This window comes from Protopterus annectens, chromosome 9.part0, assembly GCF_019279795.1.
Source record: "Protopterus annectens isolate FY-2018-M chromosome 9.part0, PAN1.0, whole genome shotgun sequence".
In the NCBI taxonomy this organism is placed as follows: domain Eukaryota; kingdom Metazoa; phylum Chordata; order Ceratodontiformes; family Protopteridae; genus Protopterus; species Protopterus annectens.
Window position 1 is genome coordinate 1008269222 of NC_056743.1, and position 17849 is coordinate 1008287070.

Below are 17849 nucleotides of genomic sequence, written 5' to 3' on the forward strand. Positions count from 1 at the left end.
TGAAAGTGTTCACTGTTTTATATAGAACTACTACTACTACTGCATTAATGTTATAATAAATGATTTTCATCGCTTTTTTACTGGTGGTAAATGTATAAGTCTTTACTTTGAACTTCTCTCTGAAAGTATCTGAAGTGTAGAATTTCTCTTAATTTATTTGTTCTATACATTGTAGTCAGGTCATAGCTGGAAATGGAGTTGTGTTCCAGTCTACTTCCCAATAACAAACAAACAACTTGGAGAGGGCTATAAAGCATTTACTTTTAGAGTAAAGTCTCATTGACTTGTTTAGTAGATGATGCATCCAGGCTTTATGCAAGTTGCAGTGTTTCATATAAGAAGCTAAAAATAAAACGTTTTTGTTTTCTGTGTAGAGAGAAAAGGAAAGTAACCATCCCTCCTCATCTTGCTTATGGTAAACGAGGATTTCCTCCAACAGTTCCAGGTAAGATAAGTCTAACATTCAGCTTTATAGCAGAGTATCTGTATTGGAACCATATACAAGTTATTGATGTAGTTATTGATGTTTTTGTGCGAGTCCTGAGTCTCATCTGACACTTGGGGGAACTAATAAAGGGCTATGTGCACTGGATCATATAGCACTTAACATTTTTTTTTTAGGTAAGCAGTTTTATCTGTGAAGACAGCCATTCATGTGTCTTGCATCCCTGGATAGAGAAAGGGAGCAGTTAGGACTATTATGACAAGAAGGAATGGAACAACAAGAGGTATCAGAACAGGAAGAAAGAGATGTCCGACTGTTGCAATAGAAGGAAATCAAATATTACTCCTGTTATAGTAATGTTTTGTGTGTATAGTATATGCTGAACTAGACTAACAAATACTTTGTTTCACCACTATGAGGCACTGCAATAATGTATTACAAGTAGCCTTAAGGTGATTTCAGACTACCTAGAATATGAAAACATGTAGAATTTGTTAATGGTACTGCTGCATGCAAGGGTCCATTCTGCCAGTAGCTGCCCGTCTAGTCAGAATGTGCCATCTGAGTTTATAAACCAAATTAACGTATGTAAATAATAGTAAGCATTTTGATAAAAAAAAATAAGGTAACAGTTGTGTTGGTGTGACATATGTAAATAGTCTAGAACAGTATTTTAACTCATTATAGTCAAATAACACCTCTTGATATTTCTGCAGTTACATCCTGTTAATGCCTTTAGGTGTCAAATATTGCTTGTTCATATTTGTATTAATAATTCCAAAAAAGTATTAAAAGATTGCATTTTAAAGCTTACACAATTGCAAACACAACTGTATTATTTGATCTCCATCTAGTACAGGTAAAGGAATATTAATTGTTCATATATTTATTTATATTTGCATATACTTCATGTTTTCTAAAAACCTTGACAATTAAGTAGCACAGACAGAACTGCTTAGCCTCATATGAAACTAGATGAACAAAATGCTGTTGACAGTTTGTATGTAACGTGAGTGGTGGGTGAGATATTTGAAGTAATTTTCAAAATATTAGGAAATTAATACTTAATGTGTTTTCTGTGATTTATAAAATCCAGTTTAAGATCTAGAGCCTAAAGAATATCATCACTATGAAAATAGTTTATGCTGAAAAGTTTGCCCTTTACACTATTTTAGTAGCCCTAGGGTTCCAGAGATATGAAAATTTCTTGAAATGTGAGCACGGCCGGCCTTAGGCAACCGCCTAGGGCGCCATACAGGCCGGCCTCATAAAGGGCACAATTTTTATTATTTACTTATTTGTTTTAATTAGTTCTATTCAACTTGGCACCCTGTTTGTCCTAACTGTACTGCAAGTTTTGCCCCCCCCCCCCCAATTCCATAGTCCATCCCTCAAATATGCACAGTCTGGAGCCCTTCAGCCAACACCATCTTTACCTGAATTTGAGCCACAGCTCTAATAACTCCATTACCATGATTTATAACAACAGTTTACATTCTGTTGAGAACGTCATTTCCTCTTTTTTGCCTAGCTGTGAAAAAAGTACTGCAGAGGTACCAAACAGTATGAGGATCTTTTTGATTTTGACGATAGTGTATTCAGGCTTAATATGTTTAGTTTAGAGTTACATTATATATTATACGTTTTATTGTGTTGCTTTACTTAGATTTTTTTTCATGTTCCAAGCTGGAAATTAAAAGTGATGTAGCTGAACAATGAGTAAGGTGTGAGCTTTGAGGAACAATGCATGTAGTACTGAATACCAGTATAAAACTTGACAGTCCATAACGTTGTAGCAAAGGCATGCAAGAGTTTGTGAAAGTGTAGTTTGCTTGTGTCTGCTTATGGGGTTTGGTCACAGAGTCTTTTCCATGCTTTTTTGACCATGACTTTTGTCAAAATGTAGGTGGTAGAATGAAGTGCATTAGTAATATCCATTTTTTATGTTTTATTGTTGTTTATTTTGCTTAGTGTTTCTGTTTGGCTTGCAGTGTCTGTTGTACTGCATTTCTTAGATAAGTGGTTATTGTAAACGTCTTTGTGCTGTTAACCTCCGACCCTGATTTTGACTCAAATTTTAGCTCTGTCCCTCTTAAATCCTCCTAAAACTGGTAACTTTTGTAGAAAAGGTGGTGAATTACACTTAATAATGACAACAGAGTTATAGATTTCTCTTACTTCAGAAAGTGCATATTAACTGGTATTCTCGTATTCTGTCAATTAACTTAGTTAATAGTACTAATATTTTAAGTGTCCCTGATTCTGCTGAGATTAGTCCCTGATTGGTGAGAGCTATGCCCTTAATCTTTTTTTCTCCCCCATATATGACAGAATGTCTGACAAGTAGGTATTATGAGTGGCACATAAACTTGAGAATAAAACTAAAATGCACACTAGAATCAGATGCTGTACAGTATCTGTGGACTTGCAGAGCACCACAGAGTATGAATGAGAGTATACTTTAAAATATATTTGGACCCTGTAAATTTACATTCTTCTTACAGTGCAGATAGTTTTAGGAGCTAGAAGAAAACCAAATAACAGCAACATATGTACAGTTCAGTTTGCACTCAGGAGAGCAGTTCTGCTTCCATTAACCCATGAAAGCAGACGTAGACCATCTAGTCATCTTTAGATACTTCAAATTAGTCTAAACTTGGAAGGTATGACCTACACCATGTTTTTGTATTTCTTATTTGTATTTGTTAAACATGGTAAACCATTGATCCACATGGAATCTGGCTCAGTCTGAGAGCACTGCTCTTCCCCTTGAAAAAGAAAATGTGATTTTGTTAGCGTTCACACTGTACAATTAGATATATAAACAAGTCTAGTATATTCCCATAGGTGAACATCAGTGACTTGTCCTGATCTATTTAAGAAGTTATACATCCAGAAAATGTGCATGTCTGCATTCTCTTGTAATAACCATAAGATGGAAATAGACTATAAACAAACATACATTGCACACATCTCATTTCTTTTTCTGTTGCCCAGTAGCTGTAAAGTAGAGCGTTCATACCAACAAGTGCTGTTGGAGAAGCCTAAAAAAGCTTTAAAAGGATGAATCATAGCAAGGAAAACAAACCAGTAAAAATGTAACAATTTCTACTGTAACAACATATTATATCAAACCTCCAGCTGTAGATATATACTCTGTCTGATACTGAACTAACTAGACATGAAGCTATTAGACCAAGTGTTAAGTATAACCCCAGGGGGATAGATGAAGGCAGGCTGTCCTGCAGCAGTGTACTGTTTGAACATCTACTGTTATGTTGAGTATATTCACAGCTAAAGGGTCACTGCTCCAGGAAGAATAATAGAGTACCAAGCAGTGTACCTTCAACTTCCATGGTAGACTGATAGTACATAACATGCCCAGCAGAACAATCAAACAGTGCTGTTTCATACATTGATATATGTTACAAGGTTATTGAGTCTTATGAACATTTAAACCTTGCTCAGTGCCCTCTTTCAGGTTGCACTTCCTTTCAGTGGGGAGTGAGCATACCAGTCAGTTGCCTACAGTAAATTTGTGGATACCGATCCAGTTATCTTGGTTATGCTTAAGGGAAGATAGCAAGTTGCATTGCATAACATGCACAGGAAGTTTATCCCATAGGTTTGGGAGGTGCTGGGTTAAAAATCTCTTCTTCCACCATGTTTTATTTATCTGTTGGTGAAGATTTAGGTCCCTGTTTCTAGTTTTGTTATAAATAAAGAGAAAAGTCTACATACTGTAGAGAGAAACTTTCACTTTACCTATTGTATTGGTTCTTGTCTTGAAAAAATCCACAGGAATATGATCGTGTAGTCCAAAAATAAAAATATAAGTTTATGGTACAGCTATTGAACTTGCAAAGGTGCAGGAGGTCCAGGACAGCTTGATCTCTAATGGCATGGTAAGCAAGAGCGAGATCTCCCCTTTAAAGTCTATAAGACACTCAATTTTATTTATTTACTTATTTATTATTATCATTTGTTGACCATAATTATCTGACTCGGCAAAAAATATTTTCAGTGGAGGCATGGGGCACGACCGGCCTTAGGCATAGTCAGAACTTTGAAGTTTTAATGCAATTATTTTTCTTTGCTAGCCATGTTATAGATTTTATTTTATTTCTGAGAGTTCTGTAGTTTATCTGCATGGGCCTCCATTGAAAAGGGATTATTTAATACTCAGTCTGATGTCCTTAGAAAAGAAATGCAAGCAAACAAATGAGCAAAATAAAATAAATAAGAACATCAATAAATCTGTATGTGTTAGGAGCAGGGAGAAATTGTTTGTTTTCATGTTTGCAATACAGTTAGTAATGAATGCCCACTAAGCAGTGCATACTGCAGCTTGGGGCAGCATAGATTTTATGCATATCCTAGACTACTCCTATGATAACGGGGTTAGGTGAAATAAGAATGTTACAGTGGTTGCCCAGTTTTCACTATTAAAGTCAACAATCATTGTTTTCCATAGGAGTGTCTAAGCATGCACCAAAATTATTCCTTTCTTTTGGAATATTTCTCTCTTCTTCACATTTGTGTGATTGTGGAGATGTGGATATGTACGTTCAGAACTTGTGAGGAAAGGGGTGCTTGTTCCCCTGCAAAAAAAACCTTACATTTAATTTTTTCATGTGGTTGGTCCATTAAGGCATTTAGCTCAGCAAGTTGTTTTTTTATGATTTGTAATGAGAGGACTCATAGTGGAAGTAAATAAAGCAAACTGTCAATATAAATATAAATGTAAAGATTAAAAGACATGCAGTACTTAGGCAGTGTGAATCTCAAACATTCACTAGAGACAGTTCCTTTGAAAATCATAAAAAAACTGAACCCTTAGCTAAGATGTGATTTAATACACACTGCCATAATGCACTGTATTGTTAGAGCAGATAGAACAGAATTACTTTTGTTCATGGCTTGGCAGTTGTAATAGTTATCACATTATAGCATTTTGGTGCACACAGGGTGATTATAACTTTATAACATAATATATAGTATAAATATGTATACTGATGGGTAGGTAATATTTAATCTCATTATAGTACTTTTGCACATATAGGATGATTGTAATTTTTGTAATGAAGGTAGCAGAAACAGTTAAAGACAAGGTCAGTGTTAAGCATTGCATCTGCTGCTTTGCAAATATTTAGTGTCATAATAGTTAAGTCTTACTTTGCTTTTGCCAATGTTTGTTGAGCTGATTTCCATATCTGTTTATATCAAAATTGTGTTCTGCCTTCTCTTTATGATGGTTGGCCTGTCCAGAGCATAAACCACACATCAGGGAACATAGTACTTTATGTAATGTCTAATAGTTTTAACTGCATTGCATGCATACCTCTCAAGTTTACTACATTATGAGGGATGTACCTAATATGGAGTCTTAAAAAGTTCATATTCCTTGAAGTTCCACATTGAAAGGGTCTGTCACACATTCAGTGTTATGATTTTTTTAACTGATATGCATAATAAATAGAAAGGAATCATATTAATTCATTAAAATTGCTTTTTATAAGTAATAGCATATTTTAACCATCATATGACCTTCCTAGTTGAAGTTTAGTAAGCTGTTATGTGTTCCACATTTTGCCCATTTGTTGCACATTATGAGGCCTAGTGTTCCTCATTTTGGAGATGGAAGGTTGAGAGCTATGACTACATGGTATATTTTTTCTATAGTATGACAAAGCATTTACTGATTTTCATGATGGAAATAACTTGAGTGGCTTTCATGGGAAGTGACCTACTTGTGGGTGTTTCGTGAGTATAGTGTGGGTGGGGCTTAAGGGGCACCGAAGCACTACTTCGCCTAGGGCACCATTTCAGCTCAGGCCGGCTCTGAATGTGAGGGCATAATTTGATTCTATCAAAAAGCTTAGGCTCCACCTACTGGAAGTTGACAGTGCAAACTTCCAGAGCTCCATTGGAGGGAATGAGTTAAGAGTGGAATTAGAGCAGGAAGTGGCTTGATCCAATAATATATAAAAAGAATATTACAGTTGAGGTTGAGTACTTTTTGTCATGTTAATAGCATTTATGGTCAGCTGATGATACTGGTTGCTGGGGTGTTGCTCCTAAATGAAAACATGTTTTTTTTTTAAACGAAATTTATTTGTTGACTTATTGATATTTCTTTTTGGGGAGTGTAACTTGACACTAGCATTTAAAAAATCACCCAAATAGAGAAGAAGGTGATTATGCCATATTACAAGTCCTCTTGCAATTTTGGAGGGACAGAAGTAGCACTTCAGTGGGGGCTGGTTGGGCTACTACATGAGATAGTGAGCAACCATTTCCCATTGTCATAGACGGTGTCGGAGGGTCTATATTAGAACATCGAAGTTTCAGAACTTTGAATGTTCTAATATTGACCCCTGTTCAGCGAACGCTGAAAACATCGAACATACAGAATAGCAAATTTTATCCTAGGGAAAGAATTTGCTGTTCCAAAACACATACACACAACACAAGCACACCAAACAAACAGCAATCCACACACATACACCTAAAATCTTACCTCTGACCCTACACTAAACTGTACATACACCACTATCTACCTACTTACCTTAACCCAAACCCTAACCCTAAGGTCCATTACTATCGCACACACACACCTCACCTGCGCCCTAACCCTAACTCACCTACCACGCCCTAACCCTCACGTCCACACATTCACACACTTACTTGACCCGCGCCCTAACCCTAACTCACCTAACCCTCACGTCCACACAATCGCACACTTACCTGAACCCGACCCGTAACTTTCCACCACAGTGCTGAAAATAGCAAAGCGACAGGAGTGGACAACCAAATTCATTCCCTAGAAAAGAATTCAGTTTTCTGTCACTTCGCTCTTTTCAGCTTTTGCTGAATAGGGGTCTATATTAGAACATTCAAAGTTCTGAAACTTCGATGTTCTAATATAGACCCGTGTCAGATGACTGGTGGGTAAAGCAGCCTGAGTGATGGTAAAAGAACAAGAGTTGTGATGTCCTTGGTGAAGTCTGAATGCAGAAGAAACAACCTGCAGGACAATATGTATTTTTTTGCGTTTGTTTACTATTGTGTGTGAGCATATACACTCACATATTTGGGATTTATAAAGGATTGCACAGTCAGTGTCTTAACAGCAGGATGTTAAAATAAATTACTGTGGCAATTCATTCATTTGATCACAGTCAGACATCTGATGTACACAGAGGCTATAACTTCTGGGAATATCTGTATATGTCGGTGCAAGCTAAAGTTGAGGTTGGAGTGGGTTATCCTACATGTATCTGACTGGAATGAGCTAATATATTAGTTTTTGGTGTTAAATTGATCATAGTCAGATATCTGAGGTGTACAAAGTCAAAGTGGCTGTAATTGGTAGTAGTGTGTGTATATAATTGTATGCTTGGGATTGCACTGTATAACTCTGACAACAGTGAAATGAAATGTATTACACTGGTCATGTGTTTATTTCATTTATTTGATCACAGTCAGGCACGTAAGGTATATAGAGTCAATACATGGGCTCTAGTTGATGGGTGCATTTGTGTGTGGGTTGGGGTGACTTGCAGTGGGTTTACTGTGTGCAGTTGACAACAATATTATTTATATATTTATTCATTTGATCACAGTCTGACATCTAAGGTGTAGAGAGTCACTAATGTGGCTGTAATTGATGAGCACATCTGTGTGTGTATGTGTGAATGTGAACGAATGCAGTTAGGGGTTACAGAGTGGGTTGCTCTGTGTGTTTGACAGCAACAAGTGAAAAGGTATTAAAATGTGCATTATTTATGTATGTATTCATTTATTTTATTGCCATTAAAGTGACTGTAATTGGGGACATAGAAGCAGTCTGTAGATGAAACTGTAACTCACTGTTATTTGATAAGTTAAACAGTCATAGATATAGCTTAGTAATATTTGTTTGAATAAAACTGAAATAGTAATGTAACTTACTATTTGTTTTTATTCGATCAGTTGTTCAGCTGAGGTATATACACTAAAAGTGATGATACTGAGTGAGTACTGATGCACTCTGTAGAAGAAACTGACTGACCCCAATCTGTTGTATCCCTGCTAAACATTCATTGACCTGTCATACTATAGCCTATTTGATTCCAGTTAGCCCCTCCCAGTTCATTTGCTTCCAGCAGTGTCCTGCAGTTGCTTTGATGTCACCAGTCACCACTGGTAACAGTATATTCTGTGTATCAGACTGACTGATATTTAGTATTCTGGCATATGAAGAAAGTAAAAGTTTTATTAGCAAACAGAGTTTATAGCTTCCCCAAAACTAGCATATACTGCAGGTTTAAAGTTCATGAAGTCATGCTTAAAAGTTAAAGAGAAAGCTTTCTGGCAGTCAAAAAGGTTGCTGTATGTCTTGGCATCTTTTTTACAACAAAAAATAGTAGCATGTGATACCTAGATAAGAGCTCATTTAAAAGCAGGCCTCAGAGAGAGAGATCTGATGTTGTCATCTTCATTTGTTCATTAACCTGTGTGTCTCCATTCTGACCCTCAGAACCAACTCAGCTGCTTCACAAGCTTGAGATTTGAAGCTCAAGCTCCTTCTCCCTAACCATAATGGCCCCATCCCCCCAGAATGCCTTGGATGTCGTTTGCCACATGTCATACAAGCAGCGAGGTTGTTGGTGCTCTTCACCTCCTCCTTTTTCATTCCAAATTTTGCAGCAAGTGTTTTTTTCTTAAGTTCTATCCTTTTCTGTAATTAGTCTAGTAGTTGTAGTTCAGTTTATATCCACCATAGTCTGTCTCACTCTTTTCTTCCCATTCTATATTTTCCCTTAAAAGAAAAAAAAAACTCTTCATTTGTGATGTCCGATTCTAAATCTGACTGGGCTGACATGCCCCTAGGATTTAAGAAATGCACTTCCTGTGGGCATAAGATCCCCTTGTCTGATGCCCACAGGGAGTGTGTCTATTGTCTAAGGCCTACCCATTTGAACAACGTATGTTCCATTTGCACAGGCTTTTACCCATTAGCGCTTGCAGATCACCACAACAAATTGATTCTCATGGGGCTAATTCCTACTTCATCCCCTTCTTCATTTCCTTCATTAGGGGCTCAGACCCCCTCCTGGAAGCAAATGAGGCCCAGGAACACAGAAAAAGCTCACTTGACCAGTCTCCTTCATCACTGTTGGAGCATGCTAAAAAGGTACCTAAATCCTCAGAACCAAAGGATTTGGATCTGCCCTCCTCTGTTCAGTCTGTCACCTCTCCATCCCGGAACTCGGTTCCCAGCTCAGAGCCGAGCATCTTGATTCAGAGATCTCTACTCCAGGAGACCTCCCTTAAAAGGATGTCCAGACCTGCCCCCACTTCTTCTTCCATCAGGTCTTCTCAGAGTCTTATGGGCAAGGACATTGGTAGGTTGATGAGGCAATTCCTCAAAGCCCAGATTCAGATGGACATATTGCCTGCTCTAGCTCTCTCTGGATCCATGAGACAGTCCCCGTTCCACCCCTTGGCTGCTTCTCTGATCTGACTTGTGGTTTGGAGTTGTTCCATTGGTCTTGGGAACTGGGATGTCAGAGCCAACAGTCATAATGTCTTCACTTCAGACTACCTCCCCAATGCGGTCGGCACCAACAGCATCGGTTCTGAGTATGTCTTGGAGCTGTAGCCTCAAAATCCGTTCTGGGGGGATGACTTTGACTCCGAAGTTTTGGGATTTGTCACTTCCCCTCAAAGCTTTGGCATTCAACAGCTTGGCTCCGACTTCCCCTTCAGAGTGGGAGGCCCAGGACCCCTGAAGGTTGTCTGCTCCGGTGGCCTCAGCCCCGAGGGGGGACTGTTCTCTGGAGTCTGGAGTCCTTCTGCCTTGGAAGTGGTGGAGAGGTTTCTCTCCCACTCTGGGAGACCCTCAGTTCTCACCCCTGCAGAACCTCCCCTCATCTCCACTGAATCTGTCTCCAAGGTCTGTTGCTACCACATGGACAGCCAGCCCCAGGAAGCCTCCAGACTGTCCCATTTATACAACGCCACATACCTTCCGACACCTCCCCGGAGCACCCCACTGAAGAGATTCCTTGGAAGAGACTGTGGAAGAGGAGGCACATTGATTCCCCAGATTAATCTGTCACCACTGATACTGATTTTGAGGAAGGGGAGGGGTCCCCAAGATCTCCACCTGATGATGTCTCTTTTGGAGACATCCTGGAAATCCACCACCAAAGAAGTGGATGGTCTTCCCAAAACCCCTCCCCAGAGGAATCTGATCTTTTGGAGGCTTTCAGGCCCAGCCCATGTACATCCTGGGTGTTTCCACCAGCAGACCCTCTCATTGAGTTGGTGTCTTCTAGGGCATGGAAGGAACCAGACAAAGTAGAGCCCATCCCCAAGCATGCAGATAAAATCTTGAGTGCTCCCCAGGACAAACCTTTATGGACAAAGGGTATTCCGGCTGATGCTGTGGTTGTTGCAGCAGCCACGAAAAAGGAGCTGGCCCAAGAGAGCTCCTCTGTCCATCCTCGGGCTTTGGAAAAACTTGGTAAAAGAGTTTACACCCCAGTAATTTTCTCCTTGAGGGCGCTAAACTACCTTTCCCAATTTACGAGGCTATAAAGGAACGTGGTCATGGAACTCTCTAGTTCTACCTTGGGGTCCATGTCTGCAGAGGAGCAGGTGGTCTTCTCCTCCAGAATGGCCACCCTCCAATCCCTCGCCAATGCGTCCATGAGGTTGATATTCCATACAGCAGAGGGTGCCTCAAGGGCTGGCAGTTCCGGCATTGCCATAAGGCGGCATCATGCCTGGATGCAGCTGTGTGACTTTGTGGAACCTTTCAAGGCATCCTTTTTCAATGCGCCTTTAGACAGATCAACCTTGTTTGGGCGCACTGTTCAAGACACACTTTTCTGCAGTGAGAAAGATGGGAAGACCCTGTCTGCCATTGGGATACTTTTTTCTACCCCACAAAGGTTCTACTCCAGGAACCATAGGAGTAAAAAGATGTGGTTCAGGAAATCTCAGTGTCTTTTCCAGGATTCTTGGGGAGAATTTTCCCCCAGAGGCAGAGGGTGAAATAACCAAATGGTGGATGCCACCCACACAGGTGAGGGGGTCCACAGAATCAAGGTTCTTGAGAGTCCTTCTCGGACAGACCCTTTCAGCGCTACAGAATGGTTGCCCGACTGCTGTCATCTGGAGGCAGTCAGGGGCACTTTTCCTTGCACCCCAAAGCCTAGGAAACCATTACAAACAATTGATGGATGCTAAGGATCATATCCAGAGGATACTGCATTCCCTTTTTAGGGACACCAAGAAAATAAATCCATCCTCCCCGATGTACCATCCAATCAGAGGGAGGGTGCAGCCATGGAAATCGCAAAATTGCTACAAAAAAAGTCATCCAGGTGGCCCCTCCTCACCAAGTTGGATCTGGTGTTTACTTGAGGTTCTTTTTGGTTCCCAAAAAGACAAGGGACTTGAGGCCCATTTTGGACCTGATATCCCTGAACAAATTAGTAAAAAACATGAAGTTCAGGATGATGATGGTTAAGTCCATCCTACCCCTTTTGAGGATGGATGACTGGATGTACTCAGTAGACCTGAAGGATGCATATAACTATATCAAGATGGACAGGCGTTCTAGAAGGCTTCTTTGTTTCAGGCTGAGAGCCAGTCATTTTCAATTCAGATCACTCCCGTTTGGTCTCACCACAGCATCCAAGGTTTTCAACAAATGCTTGGCAGTGGTTGCAGCACATCTCAGGCTGCAAGGATTCCAGGTATTTCCCTGTCTGGATGACTGGCTCTTGACCACTCCAACCAGGCATCGCCTTATTCAGGCCAGGGATTACCTTTTATATCTGGCCCCTCACCTCGGCATAACCCTCAGTTTCGAGAAATCCCAGTTGGAACCTGTTCAAGTGATACAATTCATAGGAGCACAACTCAACACCACAGTTTCTCAGGCCTGTCTGACAGTGGATTGAGTATTGAGCCTGCGTCTTTATGTCAGACAAATTCTAGCCATGCAAAACTCCCGAGTGAGCTTGGTCCACAGAGCTCTCTTCTCGATGGCGGCCTTAATACCTCTTTTGCCCACAGCATGTCTTCACATGAAAATCTTACAATAGACGTTAGCAGTACAATGGTCTGTATGCAGGAATCCTCTAAGCCTTCCCATCAGACTTTCCCGAAGTATGGAAAGAATCCCCGTTATTGTGGCTTCACTCTGCAGACTTTACTTAAGGACGCCCCTTCATTCTTCCTTCCCCAAATGCCACACTGACCATGGACACCTCCCAGATGGGGTGGGGGGGCATTATCTGGGTCAGATGGTTCAAGGCACGTGAATGGCCATGGAGACCAATTTGCATATCAGCACCATAGGAATGAGAGCAGTTATTTTGGCGTTGCAAGAGCTGCACAGCTTTCTCCCTCTAGGGACTGTTGCAGTACAGACTGATAACATGTCGGTAGTCTGGTACATCAGCAAACAGGGAGGCACCAAGTCTTACCCCTGTGTGAAGAAGCTATGAGAGTGTGGCAGTGGGTGATCTCTACCAACTGCTTTCTATTGCCAATGCACTTTCCGGGAGAGCCAAACATTCTGGTAGACAGGCTCAGCTGAGTCTTACTGATGTCTCATGAGTGGTCTGTGAACCAATTCATGCCAAACATGATCTTCCAGAAATGGAGTTAACCCTGCTGTGAATTCTTTACATCCTCTTTCAGCAACAAATGCAGCAGGTACTTTGCCTTAATCCCTTCCCAGGGACAGTTCCCAAGGGATGCTGTAGTCCATGCTTGGCCTCCAGTCTACTTTTTGCTTTCTCCCACTGCCACTAATTCCCAAGTTTTTGCAGAAGGCATCCAGGTTGAAGAGGAAAATCATTCTCATTGCCCCCTTTTGGCCTCGACAAGTCTGGTTCACCTATCTTTGGTCTCATCTGATCTGCCCTTTGGTAACTCTGGATCCAGCTCCTGATCTTTTATCTCACCCCTTGGGACACCCTCACCCGGACCTTCAAGGCCTGAAACTAACCACATGGTTTCTTCACTTCCGATGATGACCAGACACCCCAAGCTTTCCTCCCCTGTCCAGAAGATATTGATTTCTGCCCAAAAACCTTCCAGCAAGAAGATTTATAAGAGTAAGTGGAAAATGTTTTCCTTATGGGCTCAACAGAAACAGATAGACCTCCTTTACTGGCCCCCATCCCTACGATGCTGGATTTCTTGGCCTCCCTTTTTAATATTGGGGCTACATTTTATGCGGTTAAGGTTCAGTTGGCTGCTATTTCCAACTTTCACTTAGGGGAGAACTCTTCTTCATAGACTTCATTAAAACTTTGTAAAGCTTTCCTTAGGGGGGGTACCTTTTTACTTCATCCTCCCATTAAGGATCTTACTCCCCCTTGGGATTTGACTGTCATGTTGCAGGCCCTGGTTCACTCCCCTTTCGAACCAGCAGCCACAGTAGACTTAAAGTTTCTCTCTTGGAAGACCCCCCCCCCCTTTTTTCTGGTTACCATTACTTCAGCAGGAAGAATTTCAGAGTTACAGTATTTTTTACAGTGAAACAACATTATTACAATTCTAATACAGGACAGATATCACCAGACCTTCAGATCTGAGTAGAGTAGAAATACCTGGGCTAACATAAGAGGGAGGGGGAAACAGAGAAATTGCTTAAAGTAGAAATACCAAGGTTAATAAGAGGGAGAGGGAAAATGAAAAGCAGGGAGTGGATTAGGAGTGGAGAGGTATACTGTGGATTAGAAGGTGGGGAGAGAGCAAGTATTGAAAGGTCATCCTGGCATAGTGCAGGAGCACAGCCAGCTGTTTATTAGGTATTCCTTAAGAAGTAACTTGAAATTGGAATTTTTAGTGGTGTCTCTAATGTGTTGGGGAATGGAATTCCATTTTTGGATATCTGGTCAGAGAAGAGAGTGTCCTCAAAGCTAATGTTGGTCTTAGTGACTTTTAGGAGTTTATCAGAAGATCTCAGTATTCTAGAGTTGTATTCCTGAACTAGGTTTTTGAGTGCAGGGCAGTTATTGGGTTTGTGGAGAATGGAGCGAGCAGCAGTGAGTTGGTTTGTGGTTAGTAGATTAAGTAGTGCAATCCAGTTTAGTTCACAAAGGGCAGAGCAGTGGTGAGATGCATGTGCATTTCTCTGTTAATATATGTTTGCATATATGTAGTTTCTGCATTTAACTTGCAGTTGCTGTTTTCTGGAAAACCAGTTATTATTTTTCTTGTTCAATATTGTGACACTATACAGATTTAGTCTAATTGCATGTGAATCTGTATTTCGGTACTGTGTCTGTATTAGAGCTTTCTTATCTAGTCCTGTATCATCTGTAATGTGTCTTATATTTCATACTGCCTTGTATTGTTACCTGTTGGAGCTTTTCTCCCCGGGTCTCTGCTAAAAACGGGGTCCTAACCCAGAGAGATATTACTTGGTTAACAAATGCAATAAATAAATAAATAGGGATGGCTTCTAGTAAATTTTACTATTTTATTGTAACATGACTCTGATTTGTTTATGTCAGATTTTCAGAGGTTAGTAAAGATGGGTGAGGTGTAAAGAAGGGTGGAGAGGATGTGGGTCATGGCTGTGGAGCATCAGATATTATAAGTAAGACGAGGCTTGGATCTATAAAGTGTTCTACGCTTTATATGGACCTTTTTGATGGATAATGCTATGTGTTTGTCAAATTTTAGGCCATTATCTGTTATCACCCCAAGGAGTTTGGTGTGTTCTGCATGTCCAATTTTGGTTTTGTTGGAAGAGTATATGGTTAAAGGGGTGTGGAGGTGTTGTGTTTTGGTATTGGAGAATAGCATTAGTATTGTTTTGTTAGAGGTGAGTAGAGTTAGTAGTCTAAGAGATAGATTTCTATATCTGTGAAGGATGTTTGTGTTTGTTCTAGGAGTTCTGGTAGGAATGTGGCTGAGCAAATAAGGTTGGGGTCATCTGAGTATTGTACAATGGTGGCTAGATGGGTGGCTGTCCAGAGTTTGTAAATATGCTAAAAAGTAGTGGACCAAGGATTGAGCCTTGTGGTACTCCAGCTGAGACTGGTAGTAGAGTAGAGAGTTTGTTTTGCCACTTGACTTCTTGTTGATGGCCAGTTAAGTAGCTATGGAACCAAGAAAGAGCTGGATGGGAGAGTATTAGGGATGATAGTTCCTTGAGTACCTTAGGGTGTGATACTGTGTTGAATGTCTTAGACATGTCAAGAAAAATGGAGGATACGTGGTGACCTTTGTTTTTGAGTTCATTGATAGTGTTGGTGAAACAGAGTTGTGGTGCTCTGCTTCAGTCTAAAACCATGTTGGGTATTGGAGAGTAGGTTATTGCTATTTAAGTAGTCAAGGAGTTGTGTATGTACACATTTTATTGTTATTGAAGTATTCGACTGCAGAATCAATGTGTAGGTGTTTTGGGGGTCCACTTGCAGTGTTTAAGAAGAGAATTGAAGGTTTCGGGGGAGAAATTTTTTTTTGCTACGAACATGTTTAAATATGATGTTTTTTTATTACGGCATGTCTGCTTCCTGAGTAGGTAGGTGGGATGATGGTCACCGAGACTGTCTGGAAGGCATCTAGTGAGGTAACCAAGGGAAGGCCTGTTTGTTAGTGTCCAGTCAAGGATTGATTGCTTTTTGCTATTTTTATCAATTCTGGTTGGGGCAAGTATTAATTGAGAGAAACCATAAGTGTTAATGAAGTTGATAGACTGTACCTCCTGCTCCTCTGAAAATCCGAAGTTAAAGTCTCCCATTATAATAGTTTCCTGATTGAAAATTGAGGCAGACCACCTGAGAAGGTTCCTGATTGTTGAGGGGTTGTTACAAGGGGGGTGTGGGGTGGCAATTATTATAATGTGTTTTTTTTTGAGTTTAGGTAGAGATGTGAGATTAAGATTTCTGAGTTTATGAGGTGTGGTGGTTCATTTAAAAGGTGTTCTAACCTGAGTGTGTCCTTGTATGCTGTAGCTATGCCGACATCATGTTTTTGCGTTCTGTCAAGTCTGTGTAAGTTGTAGCCTGGGGGGGGGGTGTCAGTATTTCCATAAGTTGCTTTCATTGTTTGCTGTTTAGAAAACAGTAAAATATCTGTGTGTGTTGGGATCTGAATCCCTGATCACACTGCTGAAACCCAGCATAATAGTTTCCATTGCTCACCCAGCCTTAAAGGGAAACAGAAAACACGTTTCCCTGGGAGTTAACAGCATTGTTTCAAATCAGTCTAATCTATGTTAGGGAAGTAGGGATAGAACTACTAGCCCCACATCTCGGTCACAGAGTAAAAAATTGCTAAAACCATTATACTTTTAGGTGTGTTATCTAGTTGTTAATCTAGGAACTTGTTGAAAAATCTCGTCATGTTAAAAGGCTGTATGTTATTAATAAAAAGGTTTATGCAGCAACAAACTGTATGCACTTGTATAAAACAACTCTGAAAATCAGACTTGTTCCTAGTCCTGCACTAAAAATATGCATCATTAATTCCTACAAAGAATTCCTAACACTGTAATGTGCTGTTGTCTTGAATGTAGTTTTTTTCTATCCCGGTAAACAAATTTATGTAAATAAATAAACACTGTATTTTACAATGACTGATTTAGTCAGTTCTAACAAGAAAATGTGGTTTCACCTAAGACACACAGATGGATAAGAAATGTGTAACAAGATTAACTATTAACTACATATTTATTTTTTCAGTACTGCTGTTGCCTAGCAAGGGTACTTGTATTGTTCATAGGTGTTTACTAGGCTAACAACCACAAGGGCCTTTTTAAGGCTAGCAGTGCATCACAAATCTCTGACAAGTCCTGATGCCCTTGATAAGTGTAAGCATGGGCCTAGGAGATGAACCATTTACAGGTCACCTGTTTGCATTAGAGACATAGGTGCCAAACCAGGGGGTGAATTTCTGGTTTCTCATCCAGTTGTACAAGTTGCACATGTACATTTAGAACCCTTGTAGCATCTATTATCTTTTATTTTATTTACTCGTATCTCTTCTCATAAGTCTACATTTCACAAACACACACACAGGTACATTACACACAATAGTTTTTTTTTCTGCATACATTTCTTCTGAAACTGCTGGGTTCCAGAAAATGCAGTTACAACCTAGGGTACAAATCTGAAACTAAAAATAGAAAGAACTTAATACAAGCAGATTAATCACTAGATTGACATATGGGCAGTCTCCACCCAAAAAAATATTTTTATTAAGTCTCTTGGATCTTGAATGTTGTTAGAGAAGTTTGTCAGATCAATGAAAAAAAAATCAAATTTCTGGACTTGTGCTGTCACAACAGAGTTGCTGTGTAGTTCTCATGAGTGTAACTTCTAATGTGTACGATTACTGATTTGTAATTTTTTTTACACTTACTAGATGCTATGATCTG

General features: G+C 40.1%; 1 protein-coding gene across 1 annotated transcript in view; it reads left to right on the forward strand.

Annotated features, from left to right (window-relative positions):
• FKBP11 (FKBP prolyl isomerase 11) overlaps window positions 1-17849 on the forward strand; it is a 259267-nt gene that overhangs the window by 151407 nt on the left and 90011 nt on the right. Inside the window, exon 5 of the mRNA XM_044083794.1 lies at window positions 375-445. Coding sequence (XP_043939729.1) covers window positions 375-445 — 71 coding nt within the window. The remainder of the gene's footprint in view (window positions 1-374; window positions 446-17849) is intronic.